Here is a 12,730-nt window from a genome sequence, read left to right as displayed (position 1 = left end):
GATCTAATTTCCTATCAAATTATGTATTTTTAAGTTAGCCACATTACGACAGCTAGTGGTTTTATTGCTGTTAGGCGTTGCCAGATTTTTCTTGCCCTCTCCACACTGCACAGCACCACAGTGCAGCTGGAGGGATGCATGTGCAGTAACAACGCTATTTCTAGAAAGGCCAGAACCTGCAAAGCCCGAGATCTTCCTGCTGCTTCAGTCCAGCCAGAGAGCACATTAATCAACTTAAAAACCTGCCTCTTTGTGCTTGTGTTACAGACGTGTATTACTGTAGTTATTAATATATATTTGTATATACGGCCACCGGATTACCTAATAAATATTATATTTCTATAGTATGATATTGCATTAGATAATTAATAAGTATCTAACTAATATTGGTCCATATGAATACATGATTATAGATTTGGCAAGTCAAATGAGCGCATGTCATTTTGCAGCAAAATGGAGCACAGTAACTCTTGCCTGAAGCATAAAAATATCATACCAAGAGGCAAGGGATTCAGGGACACAATTAGGAAAGAAGCAGCATGGTGATACTGCAGGTTGTCCTGTAAAATACTCTTGAAACAGCTATTCACTGTTCATGACTATTCTAAACACAGGACTTTTTTTTTTTTTTTAATAAAAAACAACTTCTTTAACTTTGATGAGAGCTAGAATTTCTACCTAGGATAAACCTCTCGGGTCAGTTACCCAAATTATCCCTTCTCAGCCTACACTCTGAAGAGACTGGGTTTGAATTTCACATTGACAGTCAGTGATTCAATCCCTGTTTTTCTTTCAAGTCTCTCAGATAAATGGAAGGAGATTCAGGTGAGGCCCCTGCTTGTAATGAGCAGGGCAAGGCAAGAAGTGTCCTCTCTACAAACAGTCCAGGCAAAGTCACTATTCAGGGCCCAGATAAATCACTCCATTTGTTTCGAACACGCATATTTCAATGAAAGGAAATGCTTTTTTTCTTATCTTGGACACCAACCCCTCTTTGAAACTTGCCCAGACAAGATTTTCTGTCCCTGTGGAAGAGCCAGAAAGCACCAGCTGGCACGCAGGGCTGGGAGCTCAGCATGGCTGGTGGGCAGGGAACGATGGCTCTGAACAACCTTCCTGCTTCCTGAAGCCTGGAAAGCATGGCAACTTTCGGGGGGGGGAATCAAGCCGCTGATTTGGATCTAAATATGGATTCAGAAGTTTAAATTTCTGACTTTTTTTTCTTTTATTGTATTAGCCTTTTAGCTGGAAACCATGTCTGTGTCCCCCATCACCCCTTTCAAGTTAATTTAAAAAACTTTTTTTAAAAAAAAAAAAAAAAAGAAAAAAATTGGAACAGTCAAGTACTTTAGATGCGTAATTTCTTAAGAAGGTGACACCACACAGCTCACTGCAAGTCAAGTGCTACAACCACTTACTAACAATGACTCACGGCAGATTCATTACACATTTTCTTTAGTTTATGTATTTTACCCGTCGAGGCTAGGATGTCAAAAATAAGAAGAAAAAGAAGAAAAGGTGAGGAGAACCACAGGGCTGCTTGTCCGGAGCCGCCACCGGCACGCTGCTCACCTGGAGACTCCCGTGTCCGCTTGCGTTCCAGCAGGGAAGAATCGGGACATGGCTCCAGAGAACACCAGCTTTCACGGTTTATCTGAAAAACAGACCAGAGCAAATCAAAGAAAGGCCAATGTCGCTAATGTCCCCGTTAGCCCCTTCTGCAATGTCACTCTGCGTTGACCAGCAGATACATAGTTGTGGCTTAATTTTGCCCCAGTAATAAAAACCTCAAAAGTAACTTAGGACTTTTTTTTTTTTTTAGCATCACTAAAAAAAACATTAAAATATGCCAAAAAACTTTATTTCCCCGTGGAAAGTATGATTTCAAGGTGGCTACCGCTCAAGGCAGGAGTTCAGAGGGAGGATGAGCCAGCGTTTAAGCTACTAGTTGAGGACTGAAGAAATCTGGCTTCAATTCTCACTTTCATTTGTAGTGGGACTGCAGGCAAGATATTCCTCTGCTTTATGCCTTGGTTCACTATCTACAGAATAGCAATTCCTTACCACCCATATTGCTGTAAAGATTATTACCTTAAAGTTCGTAAGGCGCTCTGATAATGTGGAAACGAGGGCTAGGGAAGTGCCCAGGTCATGGTGAGAACCAGAAGCACTTTGTGTTTGCATTAACTGAAATGACGATGATGTTAGAAACTCCCATTTTAACACTAAGACACATCACATGGTTAATTTCAACATCAGCCCTTATCATCTCACCCTGTCCCTCACCCCTTCCATGACTTCCAGTCTTTCAGCAAGGATGACTGATCTGCTCTCACTCTTCTCCCCCATCTGCCTCTGCTTTACTCTTTCTCACTTGGGTTGTGTTGTCCAACATTTTCACTCTGAAGTCTGCTGGACTATCCACAACCCTTGGCTCATCCAACACGGGCTTCCCATCACTTTTGTCTACAGCTGGTAGACTCTGGAAGCCCCTTTGCTCTCTCTCCTTCAGCAGCTCTGCCGTTCCTCCTAGCCAAACGCTTCTATTTGTCAAACGCAAGCAAATCTCACCTGGACAATCCCATATCACAAAATCCAGAGGTTGTTTCTCCTCCTGACCTGCCTCAACACACAGGATCTCGCATGTTATGTTGTAGCTAAAAGCAAGCTACTGAAATGGATGACTTTGTCTGATTTTATATGCCAACTATTTTTCCTACCGTCTTTCTGGTTTTCCTTTTCTCTCCTGAAATAATTTCCTTTTCCCTCTCTCTGTCAAATAGAGAATTTTTGTTATTTACTTTTTGCCTCTGACGCGTCTTCAAATTTCCTCCATAATCCTGCTCCATTTTTGCAGTCCCTTGCTGGATTCTCATCCCCTTGATGCTCTCCTTTCTCCCATGTTATGAAATGCACTCTTTTTCCTTTTTATTCCTTTTTTTTTTTTTTTAATAAAGAAAAACCAAGATTCTCCTACCCTTGACCTGACTTGCTGCTTTGACTAATGACCCACGTCCTTCCTCCCTTTCTCGCTGAGATCATGGAACTTGTTATTTGCAGTCGTTGGCTGCTTCTCCTCACCAGTCTGGCTGCATCCCCCTGCCCTTCACCGGGGGGGCTCCTGCCAGCACCTCCACTCACCTCCTGCTCGCTACACTGCAGAGTCAACGCTCCACTCCCCCGACCTGTCAGCAACTTTCTACAGCACATTTTTCTTCCTTAGGTTTTGTCCTCCTCCATACTTCTGTGATGACAAAATGCGGTTGGAAGCACCTTTGACAGGTCAGCTAGTCCCTTTCTGCTGCTCCAAGTCAGGCTCAACTATAATCTGAGAGGTCTTAATCCGATGTGCCCTTAAAATCCTCCAGCAGCGAGGATGCTGTGACCTTCCCCAGTCAGCAACTCTTGCTGGGTGAGACAGGGAAGCAGCAGAGAAGGTCTGAGAGGGGAAAACTGAGCAAAAGTCTCCCAAGGGAGGCGAAGGAGACCTCGTGCCCTACCAGAGTCAGGTCTCAAGGTGACCTCAGTGCGTGTCCCACCTGGACATCCCTCCCCACCTCCATGCAATTTTACAGGCTATTTTCCATAGATATGCATGCACTGATGTACGCTTACTATTAGTTGCTCGCTGCCTCTGCTCATACATATCCCATTATATACACATGCATCTCAGATCTCATTAGACCCCTATATGTACATATGTCTAAGATCCCATCCTTCCCTGCATCTCTACTCAACGCACATATGCACACACCTGTATGCCCATCTTCTCCCTTTTGCATATATTACATATATATTAAATGAGACTATTACACATATACTAAACGAGAGATGGAGAGAGAAAGAGAGGCAGACTGAAGTCTGAGAAATGCAAGCAAAGACTCAAAACAATGATTTCTTGTTTTCCAAAGTGACATAAAAATGTTGAGTTTTAACTGTCGCACGGACAGTGGGTCACCGTTTGGATTCTTTCAACAGAAGAAAGATACTCCCTGTTCTCAGCGAGGTTGAGGGATATCTAAACTTAGCAATTAAACTTCACTGCAGAATTTATACATACTTTTTAGTCTTAAAAGAGCTGCAAAGTCAATAAATATCACATTATGACTGTAAAGTCAATAAATATCATGTTAATATTCTTTTCTCTCCAGCCAAAGCAGAATCTATTTTGCAGCACACTGTTTTACATTTTATTAAAGGCAAATCTAGAGGTTGAGCCTGAACACACGTAGGAGGACAAAAACAAATGTGCTCAAGTCCACACAAATGAAGGAGTGACCCACTTCAGTTATAAAATCAAATTCTGCCTCCTTCTGACTGGCTTGCAGCTAACTCCGTCCTCATCATATTGAGCCTGATCCTCCTTACTCTTAAACCAATGTGTCTCCATCAAATTTAAGGGAACTACTCCTGATTTATACTGATATCCACTATTGGAAATTGATAATTAAACATCCTGTTCGATAATTAGCAGTAAGAAAGCAAAATAGGAGAGGTTCAAGCCTATCAGTTGATTGGTAATAGAATAAACTATATTAGGCTGAATTAACATTATATTTTTTCCTTTAATAGAACCAATTGAGTCATTCACTGAAAATGCATTATAGACATTGGCATTTTTTCAAAAAAGATGTGAGTATTTTTCCCATTACCCAGCCAGCTCTCTCCTCTGCCCTGTGACTTTGCCAAGTATTGAAAACGTCTGTTTTTTTCTATTAAAAAAAGTAATGAGAAAGTAACACTGAGGTTTAAGGTGCTGTTTCAGATATACCTGATTATGTACAAAATAAAACATTAGGAACTAAGTATTTATCTCAGTAGCCCTAATTCAAGAATAATCATCATCATCATCATCAAAATACAAAGGAAACCACTACCGTATACAAGTATTCCCTATGCCAAAACGAGCCCAGACAGGATTTGAGGGAGGTTTACTGCGTGCTCTCAGGAAACTGGGTGGTCCACAGATACTCAAAACACAAACCCCACTATCCACAGCCCAGGACTGAGTACTGGGATCCCTCCTCAACGACTGAATTCTGCTCGTATTTACTCAGGACTAGCGACTGCAAGTACAGACCGTAAGGGCTGTAGAGAAAATACCATTATAAAAGCACATGAACGTCAGGGGTTGGAATGCACCAGTATGAAGAAATTTGAAATGAGGTTGTCTCGGGATTTTGTGAACATGTGTGCATTATATGTAACAAAACTATCCCTCCCTTCTTCCCTTAATCTCTTTTTTGCTAAGAGATGCCCAACGACAGGACCGCAGGCTGGTGAGCACAGAAGGTGATAAAATCCCCACGCACTTTCTGCCTTGCCCACACTGATTATAGCCCATCGATTCTGGGCATCCCAAGTCTTTGCGGCAGGAGCAGAGGATGCAGCAGTGTTCAGATGGCAGAAGGGAATATGAAACAGCTTCTGGGAACAAAGTTTCAATACGCAGCTTTTGAAAAAACGCCAGGAGAGAACCAGCTATTTTTCCATGCAGAAGCCTGAATGTGTTTATCTGCAGCTCAGACACAGAATGAATCATGGAAGCACATCCTCAGGCACCAAAAACTGAATCCCGAAGGACTTGCTGTTTGCCTGTGAAACACTAGCAGACTAAATGTCCAAAGAGGGCTTTAGGACACCAGCTGGAGTTGCAAGCAGCAGACGGTTTGATTGCTCTTTCTGGGCACACATGCATGTATTTCCTGACTCTCAGAGACGTCTTCCTGCAGACACTGAATTTGAAATTTGATGTGACTTAATGCAGAAACCTCTTTGCATAAGGAAAGGACGGTGCTGGACAACCTGCAAGACAAACGGGGCTGGGATGTCCTCCATCACGCAGGAACAATGAGTGAGCCCAGCCTCTATTCCCAGGCTTTTCCTTCCTCTCCCCCTGCGTGATAGCCTTGGCCAAGGAGTTCGCTAACCCCCTCCAGTGCTCACGGTCCTCTGCGGTGCCTGCCACGAAAACCAGAATCGGGACCTCCTTCTCAGAAGACATTTCAAAAATGTCTACTTCTGGCAGAGCGGAGCGGCGTAGGGCTTGCTAGAAACACTCGCCTCAGGGGCCAGCCGCTACCTGGCTCCGACGCACCTCTCCTACCTTTCCACCCTGCAAAAGTCCTTTTTCTCTCCCTCTGGTTTTATTTTAACTCTTCTTGCCTTCCATTTCACAATAAAGAAAACACACTGCCGTCTCAGAAAATCGTCCGCTATTTTAGAAGTTTGCACTTGTCAACCTCACTGGTAGCGATATAAATCAACATCTCTAGAGCAGAAGGAACCAGATGATTTTAACTTTCATTTCCTAGCAAATCTCTAGAGATTCATCTTCCCTCCATATTGTTTTAACTTTGTCCTAAATTTACAAGTTTCCATTTCTCTCCTTCCCCCCCCCCCCAGCTTCCAGACTAAGTTCTACCTTGCAGCTAAAACCAGATACCATTGCACATAGGAAAATATTTAGTAGAGTAATTCTAGCTTGCTTGGTGTATCATTAAGTACTTGTACACCATACTGAGCAATAACTGACACTAGGAAGGATTTGAAATATCCATTGAAGAACAAAAATAGCAGAAAACAAGCAATACTTTAAATTCAATTATAACTAATTTGTATAATAACTGAAATGATACAATGATTTTTTTTTATTTTTTATGCAAATTTTAATTATTCTCTAGGAACTACCTGTTCCTGAAAATTTCCTGTAGGGTAGTTTTCATTGAAGAAATTTGTACATATAACTGGAATTCAATGTTTATTCTGAGCAACTTTCAACTTTACAATTCAATTTACGATGGAATTATCCAGTCGCCTCTAATTCCTGAATGAGAAACTAAAGCAACAGTTGATTCACCCCCTCCACAAAAAGCACCTTTCAAGATCCTCCAAACCTCTTTCAAAAGGAGCATGAGAGATGGGGCATCTGGGGAAGGAATTTCCACTGTCTTCCTTCAACAGCCGTTGATGCAAAAAACCTCCATATACACAAAACTCACATTAAGAGCAAAAATCACTGCTTTGGCAATCATCTTGCCAGACAATATTAAGAGCAGATGTCTCAATTTGCTTGCAAATTCGATTTTTTTTATTATTATTTAATTTTTTTGTAATCTCCGTGTATTTTCTCAGCTTTAGGGGAAGGTTTTACCATGCGGATGAGGAACACAAAGACCATTCTCCAATGTATGCCAAAAGGGACAAAGTGACAACACTTGCATTTCTGCAATGATTTCTATAGAGATTTATCTTCTAGCACTGTGAATATGCTCCACTGAGCCTTTTACCTTTACAGAATCGGTGACATCGTATCAGGACAACATTTTTTCAAGGAGGTCCAAAGTGACCTCGCTCACAGCAATAAGTGAGCAGTGCTATAGAGAACTACACTAAAGGATTATACCAGAAGAGGCTCCTACAGCCACAGGACATTTTAAATGACTGAATAAATTAGCACTTTGTGGTGTAAGAGAAACGCTGAATTCCTGGAGTGCACTTTTCCCCCTGGCAACGTCCCAACTGGGGAAAGGAACATGTGCCCCAAGAACATTTTCCAACCCTTGGCACTGGGATGTCCTCCACCAGCAGAATTAAGAGTCCTGGTAACAACAAACTTTAATTAAGCTTTAAAAATAACAGCAATGGTTTTGCATAAAAACCATCTCTTGACTAGAATGGGAGCAAAATTCCCACAAACATGTATGTGCCTAAGGTGAAAACACACTAGTTTCATTTAAGTTATCTTTCCAGTTCTAATTCTATAGGGGACACAAACAGAAAAACTCAAAAGTTCTCCACATCATCACACACTTCTCTCCTGCTGTCCCTTCAATAACCAAATCAGTGCAGACAGATGCAGGATTAAAGTTCAGAGTCATTTCAGGGCCACAAAGTTTGATGAGACACTGCATACCCATCACCTGAGGACGGTACTTCCCTCAGAAGAACAACCCCAAAGAAGGAATGAACATGCTTATGTGTCAAATAACCAAAACCATAAAAACGAAAAAGCTTTATAAGTATGACAACATACAATGGAAGAAACCTTAGTTTCAGTTAATTTGGGGACCTTCTCCACATACTACTTTTAGCTTAGGATGCTGCAAATTGCACTTTGCCTTAGGTGGGCAGGGTTCATTCCAGCAGATCTTCTCCAGCGCTGGGGTAGCGATATCTGGTAGCTATTTCTCTGCTACCAGAGCAGCCCTCTGCCAGGGAGCAGAATAACTAATTGATAACGCTGCCCCTTCAATTTCAAAACGCCTTAATTATTTTTATAACATTGGGCTGGTTTTAATTTCATGAATAATGTTGTGATCTTTAACTGGAAGCTGAATGGGATCTGTTCATCTGAGGAGCAGCTACATCAAACCTCGTTTCCTCAGTTATGAAAAAACTTAGACCTTCTGCCTGCACTTAACAGTTTGAGCATTCATGTACAAAGGTGAAATGTAGATATAGGCAATGAGCATCTATAAAACATTTCCAGTTGCGATTGCTCAGTCTTCCATTCTCAAAGCAAGCCCATTTCTTATTTTCTAACTCTGCAAAGCACAGCCTGTTCATTTTAAATTCAATTATAACTAATTTGTATAATAACTGAAATGATACAATGATTTTTTTTTATTTTTTATGCAAATTTTAATTATTCTCTAGGAACTACCTGTTCCTGAAAATTTCCTGTAGGGTAGTTTTCATTGAAGAAATTTGTACATATAACTGGAATTCAATGTTTATTCTGAGCAACTTTCAACTTTACAATTCAATTTACGATGGAATTATCCAGTCGCCTCTAATTCCTGAATGAGAAACTAAAGCAACAGTTGATTCACCCCCTCCACAAAAAGCACCTTTCAAGATCCTCCAAACCTCTTTCAAAAGGAGCATGAGAGATGGGGCATCTGGGGAAGGAATTTCCACTGTCTTCCTTCAACAGCCGTTGATGCAAAAAACCTCCATATACACAAAACTCACATTAAGAGCAAAAATCACTGCTTTGGCAATCATCTTGCCAGACAATATTAAGAGCAGATGTCTCAATTTGCTTGCAAATTCGATTTTTTTTATTATTATTTAATTTTTTTGTAATCTCCGTGTATTTTCTCAGCTTTAGGGGAAGGTTTTACCATGCGGATGAGGAACACAAAGACCATTCTCCAATGTATGCCAAAAGGGACAAAGTGACAACACTTGCATTTCTGCAATGATTTCTATAGAGATTTATCTTCTAGCACTGTGAATATGCTCCACTGAGCCTTTTACCTTTACAGAATCGGTGACATCGTATCAGGACAACATTTTTTCAAGGAGGTCCAAAGTGACCTCGCTCACAGCAATAAGTGAGCAGTGCTATAGAGAACTACACTAAAGGATTATACCAGAAGAGGCTCCTACAGCCACAGGACATTTTAAATGACTGAATAAATTAGCACTTTGTGGTGTAAGAGAAACGCTGAATTCCTGGAGTGCACTTTTCCCCCTGGCAACGTCCCAACTGGGGAAAGGAACATGTGCCCCAAGAACATTTTCCAACCCTTGGCACTGGGATGTCCTCCACCAGCAGAATTAAGAGTCCTGGTAACAACAAACTTTAATTAAGCTTTAAAAATAACAGCAATGGTTTTGCATAAAAACCATCTCTTGACTAGAATGGGAGCAAAATTCCCACAAATATGTATGTGCCTAAGGTGAAAACACACTAGTTTCATTTAAGTTATCTTTCCAGTTCTAATTCTATAGGGGACACAAACAGAAAAACTCAAAAGTTCTCCACATCATCACACACTTCTCTCCTGCTGTCCCTTCAATGACCAAATCAGTGCAGACAGATGCAGGATTAAAGTTCAGAGTCATTTCAGGGCCACAAAGTTTGATGAGACACTGCATACCCATCACCTGAGGACGGTACTTCCCTCAGATGTTCTTCTGAGGGAAGAACATACCCCAAAGAAGGAATGAACATGCTTATGTGTCAAATAACCAAAACCATAAAAACGAAAAAGCTTTATAAGTATGACAACATACAATGGAAGAAACCTTAGTTTCAGTTAATTTGGGGACCTTCTCCACATACTACTTTTAGCTTAGGATGCTGCAAATTGCACTTTGCCTTAGGTGGGCAGGGTTCATTCCAGCAGATCTTCTCCAGCGCTGGGGTAGCGATATCTGGTAGCTATTTCTCTGCTACCAGAGCAGCCCTCTGCCAGGGAGCAGAATAACTAATTGATAACGCTGCCCCTTCAATTTCAAAACGCCTTAATTATTTTTATAACATTGGGCTGGTTTTAATTTCATGAATAATGTTGTGATCTTTAACTGGAAGCTGAATGGGATCTGTTCATCTGAGGAGCAGCTACATCAAACCTCGTTTCCTCAGTTATGAAAAAACTTACACCTTCTGCCTGCACTTAACAGTTTGAGCATTCATGTACAAAGGTGAAATGTAGATATAGGCAATGAGCATCTATAAAACATTTCCAGTTGCGATTGCTCAGTCTTCCATTCTCAAAGCAAGCCCATTTCTTATTTTCTAACTCTGCAAAGCACAGCCTGTTCATCCAGACTTGAACGCTTGTCTAACTTCACATGTATTTGCAAGGTGCCAGCCAGTGTGGTTTCCGTATTCTGTCCCTAGATAGTTCTATTTGTGGTAGCAGGCACAACATAAAAATGAGACAGGGCTGCCAACGCACACACGGGCACACTGAGACTTCCCATTTTGGGTCTTGGAATAACATACCACAGACTGCTTTACCCTGCATGTAGCTGCTCAGAGCTCAGTGAATTGTTCAGACAAGCAGATATCCCACGTGCCCCACATCTTTTCCCTCATCTGTTACAATGCAATCCCAGCAGGAAAGATGATGGCAAATTTTTATGCCATTTCTGCATCATCCAGGCTTCCCTGGACAGTGGCAAACCACTATGCTTAGTAACCAAGTTCATCATGTTCACATTGCTGCAGCAGCAAAAAGAGCCGCAGTAAAGGTGAAGTCCTACCTCCGACATAGAGGCTAGGACACTGATTTACCTGTTGCCTCTTGCTTTTTCGTATGTGGGGAAGAGGAAGAAACAATGTTAAAGCTAAAAATAATTGTGTGCATCAATGCCTAAAATTGCTGAGGGTTTTTTTTTCGTAACTTCACAAGCCACTGTTTCAGGCACAATCTAAACAGGGAAAATTTGAGCCCCAACACACTGCCCCTTCAGAAGACAAGTGCATTGCAAAATAGTCGGTAGGAACCAAAATTCTGTTGTGACCATGCCTAAGAAAGGTTGCAATCAATGCAAATATAATCCCATCTATAAACACTCAGTAACCAAAATGACACAAGATCTTCTTTGTTCACAACTTGTTCCAGTTGTCCTTCTCCACCAGCTGTTTCTCCTTCCTATGTTATGATTACCGAGTTCCCCGTCTTAAAACGAAGCAAAGAACGTATTCATCTACCACGCAAAGAAAAGACAGCTTGTCCGAGTCACTCTGTAGGCCAAACTGAAAGCTGTTTGGTGCTTTGCAGGTATCTTGTTAAAATTTCATTCAGATGAAACACTCTTAACGGAGCCTATTTGGGTTTGCTTTTGTTGTAAGGATATTTACTTGCTTTTCAACACTTGACACTTAAGAAACCCTGTCCCCTTAACTCACCAAAATACAATGACCTAGATAAGGTACAGTTTTATTTAAGTATTTTAATTAAAAACAAACCCAACAGAAAACGCCACCCCCTAGCTCCCTCATTAAGGGTCTGATCCAACTCCCATTAACGTCAAGAGATGATCTGCCACTGACGCACTCTAGTGCTGGCTTGGATCCCTAGATCATCAAAATTTAATTTCATCTACCCGTTATGTTATAGAAACCAGCTAAAACATGAAGAATGACTAAAAATCAAGCTACAGTTGATTGTAACTATAGCTGTCACTAGCACCCTCCTATTTTAAACATCTGCAGCCTGTACAGCCTGTGTTCAGAGCAGCAATGCGTGCACACACACACACATATATGGACACTGAGTCATTTGCAGGAACAGACAGTGTAACCCGCAGTTTTGAAACTCAATTAGGAAAATACTAGTGGGAACTAACTAGAGCCACATTTTGTTATAAAATCTAAGCTTAGCTGAACAAAAACTAATTTAGGGAACTGATGACATCAGAAATACTGAAGTCAGATAATTATAGCGAATTACATTTCAACCCAGGCATCCAGATATTCTTTATAAAGAGAAAGATTGAGTTTTTTATATTAGCAGCCGAGGTTGTCAGGGGTACCAGGTCTTCTCCCAAGAATTATTAAGCAGTCATTTCACATTAGTAGTGTGTGTACAATATGTCTACATTTTTTAATGACTCATAGGGTGTCTAGAGATTGAATACCATGGGATTCAACCTGCAACCAGCATCATTAAAATGAGAGTTCAAAAATACTCAACAAAATTGAGCTGGTAGAGAAAACAAGTTATGGTTATATGTCTGGCTAAAAAACAAAAGATATACTGAATTAAAGGAAAATATTTTTATTCCTAAACAGTGCAAGTTAACAAGCGCTAGGTCTATTTTAGTGCAGATGAAACAGAACAAGAATCATCTGAAAATAAAATTTTTCTACGTTCTTGATTCTGAAACAAGGGCATGAAGCAAAAATCATAAAAAAGGAAGCCACATGATCATGCAGAAACCCACTGCCTCAGCTAAGAAAAGAGAAGAGAGAAAAAGGGAGAGGGAA

General features: G+C 41.0%; 1 protein-coding gene across 1 annotated transcript in view; it reads right to left on the bottom strand.

Annotated features, from left to right (window-relative positions):
* Positions 1-12,730, bottom strand: part of AKAP13 (A kinase (PRKA) anchor protein 13) — a 102,070-nt gene that overhangs the window by 61,623 nt on the left and 27,717 nt on the right. The window contains exon 3 of the mRNA XM_009335179.1: positions 1,573-1,654. Coding sequence (XP_009333454.1) covers positions 1,573-1,654 — 82 coding nt within the window. The remainder of the gene's footprint in view (positions 1-1,572; positions 1,655-12,730) is intronic.

This window comes from Pygoscelis adeliae, unplaced genomic scaffold (genome assembly GCF_000699105.1).
Source record: "Pygoscelis adeliae isolate BGI_AS28 unplaced genomic scaffold, ASM69910v1 Scaffold21, whole genome shotgun sequence".
Taxonomy (NCBI): domain Eukaryota; kingdom Metazoa; phylum Chordata; class Aves; order Sphenisciformes; family Spheniscidae; genus Pygoscelis; species Pygoscelis adeliae.
Note: the sequence above shows the minus strand (reverse complement) of the source record. Positions and strands in the feature narration are given on the sequence as shown.